The 2,770-nt window shown below is 67.4% G+C and overlaps 1 protein-coding gene across 1 annotated transcript; it reads left to right on the top strand.

Annotated features, from left to right (window-relative positions):
* Positions 1–57: 57 nt before the first annotated feature.
* LOC121102435 (dual specificity mitogen-activated protein kinase kinase 7) lies at positions 58–2,486 on the top strand (the record flags this gene model as incomplete). Its single annotated transcript, XM_040628283.1, has 8 exons — positions 58–222; positions 309–428; positions 571–678; positions 766–945; positions 1,049–1,129; positions 1,246–1,388; positions 1,920–1,965; positions 2,060–2,486. Coding segments are annotated over 8 exons (978 nt in total), but the record flags the coding sequence as incomplete, so codon positions are not given.
* Between the last annotated feature and the right edge of the window lie 284 nt (positions 2,487–2,770).

Here is a 2,770-nt window from a genome sequence, read left to right on the forward strand (position 1 = left end):
ACCCTTGCCCTGGCCCCCTGGGGGGTGGGCAAGACGCGCCACGGGACTAGGTGGGGGGGGGACAGTGCCGAGGGCTGGCGGGTCCTCCAGCTCTGGCTGTCCTTCCAGCGCTACCAGGCAGAAATCAACGATCTGGAGAACCTGGGGGAAATGGGCAGCGGCACGTGCGGCCAGGTGTGGAAGATGCGCTTCAGGAAGACAGGCCACGTCATCGCCGTCAAGGTGAGCCCCGCCGGGGTGGGCCCCCGCCACGGGTGGGGCCCCGCCCCGAGACCCCGGCACTAAGGCCCTCCTGGCCGTCCGAGCAGCAGATGCGGCGCTCCGGGAATAAGGAGGAGAACAAGCGGATCCTCATGGACCTGGACGTGGTACTCAAGAGCCATGACTGCCCCTACATCGTGCAGTGTTTCGGCACCTTCATCACCAATGTGAGTCTGCGCCCGGTGGGCGGCCTTGCCGAGGGCTCCGCGAGTCTCCTTGCTGGTCTCTGGCTGTGCCCCCCAGGGCGGAGTCCGGGTGGGGGGGGCAGGGGGGCAGCTGCGCCCAAGCCTCCCTGCGCTGCCCCCGCAGACGGATGTCTTCATCGCCATGGAGCTCATGGGCACGTGTGCTGAGAAGCTCAAGAAGCGGGTGCAGGGCCCCATCCCCGAGCGGATCCTGGGCAAGATGACGGTGGCGGTGAGTGGCCAGGCAGGGATGTGGGCCGGCCGGGACCCCCCCCCCCGTCCCCGTGTCACCGGTGCCCTCCCGCCGTCCTCGCTGCAGATCGTGAAGGCTCTGTACTACCTGAAGGAGAAGCACGGCGTGATCCACCGTGACGTCAAGCCCTCGAACATCCTGCTGGACGAGCGGGGCCAGATCAAGCTCTGTGACTTCGGCATCAGCGGCCGTCTCGTCGATTCCAAGGCCAAGACACGCAGCGCCGGCTGTGCCGCCTACATGGCCGTGAGTGGGAGCCCCGCAGCGCCCTGGTGGGTGGGCGTGGGGGGCCTGGGCGGCGCCCCTGCACCAGCCCCGGGGGTACAGCCTCCCCTTCTCCCACCGGCAGCCGGAGCGCATAGATCCTCCAGACCCCACCAAGCCAGACTACGACATCCGGGCCGACGTGTGGAGCCTGGGCATCTCCTTGGTGAGTGGGGCCCCCGCCTTTTCGGCTGGGGCAGCATCTCCTCGGGATCCAGAGGGAGGTGGGAAGGGAGAGGAGGAACCCGTCCTCAGCCCGGCCAGCCCCCTCATCTCTTCTAGGTGGAGCTGGCGACGGGACAGTTTCCCTACAAGAATTGCAAGACAGACTTTGAGGTCCTTACCAAAGTCCTGCAGGAAGAGCCCCCGCTCTTGCCTGGCCACATGGGCTTCTCAGGGGACTTTCAGTCCTTCGTCAAAGACTGGTGAGGAGCCCCTGCCCCCCGCCTGGGCCCGGGAGGTTCAGGGCGGGGGGGAATGGAGAAGCCCCCGTCCCCTCTGTGGAAGTGCGGCGGCCGTGGGCGAGCCGGCAGGCGCTCATGGCGGGAACGCAGGCAGGAGCTGGCCCCGAGCCCTGGGCATTAGGAGCTGGGTTCGGCCCGGCCTGAGCTGGCCCTTTGCTGCGCGAGGTTGTGCACAGCAGATGTGCCCCAGCGCCAAGGCTCTGTGCGTCCGGCCTCGGCTGGCAGAATTCTGCCTGCGTCCTGAGCACGTTTGCCTGTCGCATGGGAGAGTCCCACTCACCTGTCCCATGAGCACCTTGCAGTCCAGTGTGGGCGTCCGTCGCAGGCTGGATTCCCAAGTTCAGGAGAGGCCCGGGGCCACGCACGCAGCAGCAGCTCCTTCCCACAGATTCTGGAAACCCCTGTCTCAGAGCTGGGACACTTGAATTCCCGGGGCAGCCAGGCTCCTCCTTCCCCGGCTCTTACTTCTCTTTTCTCTCTCTTCTCCTTCAGCCTTACTAAGGATCACAGGAAGAGACCAAAGTATAATAAGCTACTTGTGAGTACCTGGGGCCCCTCCCTGCCCCCTCCCATCTAGAGGCCACGGGGCCTGAGCCTCCCTCGTCCTCAGCCCCACCCCTCGGCCCCCTCAGGAACACAGCTTCATCAAGCGCTACGAGATGCTGGAGGTAGACGTGGCGTCCTGGTTCAAGGACGTCATGGCGAAGACTGAGTCACCGAGGACTAGCGGAGTCCTGAGCCAGCACCACCTGCCCTTCTTCAGGTAGCCACGTGGTGGCGGCCAGCCCCACCGGGGGCCGGGGGCGTGGCCACAGGCCCCCCTTCCCCACCTGGCCACCCAGCTGCCCGCCAGGGGAGACCTGGGACCTGGACAGCTGCTGAGGGCTGAGGACAGAAAGTAGGGGGTGCCGACCCACCCCCGACCCCCTGCCCACCAGCCGTGGACAGATGGGCTCACCAGGCCCCAGCCCTTCCCGTCCCGGGGTCAGCCGGCCTCCCGGGGTCAGCCGGCCGTGCGCGTCCCCCTGACAGACACTGTGAACGGAAGACAGCAGGCCACGAGCAGACTCGCTATTTATTCAGTCGTAACCTCTGGGCCGGGGCGGCCCCCAGGGGCCGGGAGAGAGCCGCCCGCCCATCCTGCCCCTTCCCCCCCACTCGCCGTGTGCCGTTCCCTCCGCCTCCCGCCTCCCACTGCAGACATGCTCCCTGCCTCCATCCCCCCTCTCTCTCATCCCCTGTCTACCTCTCTGGCTTTCCCCATCTCCCTCCCTGCCTCTGCCTCTCTCTTGGCCCACACCTGGGCTCTGCCCCCCCCCCCCCGGGCGCGCCCCCGCCGCCAC

This window comes from Ursus maritimus, unplaced genomic scaffold (genome assembly GCF_017311325.1).
Source record: "Ursus maritimus isolate PB19 unplaced genomic scaffold, ASM1731132v1 scaffold_14, whole genome shotgun sequence".
NCBI lineage: Eukaryota > Metazoa > Chordata > Mammalia > Carnivora > Ursidae > Ursus > Ursus maritimus.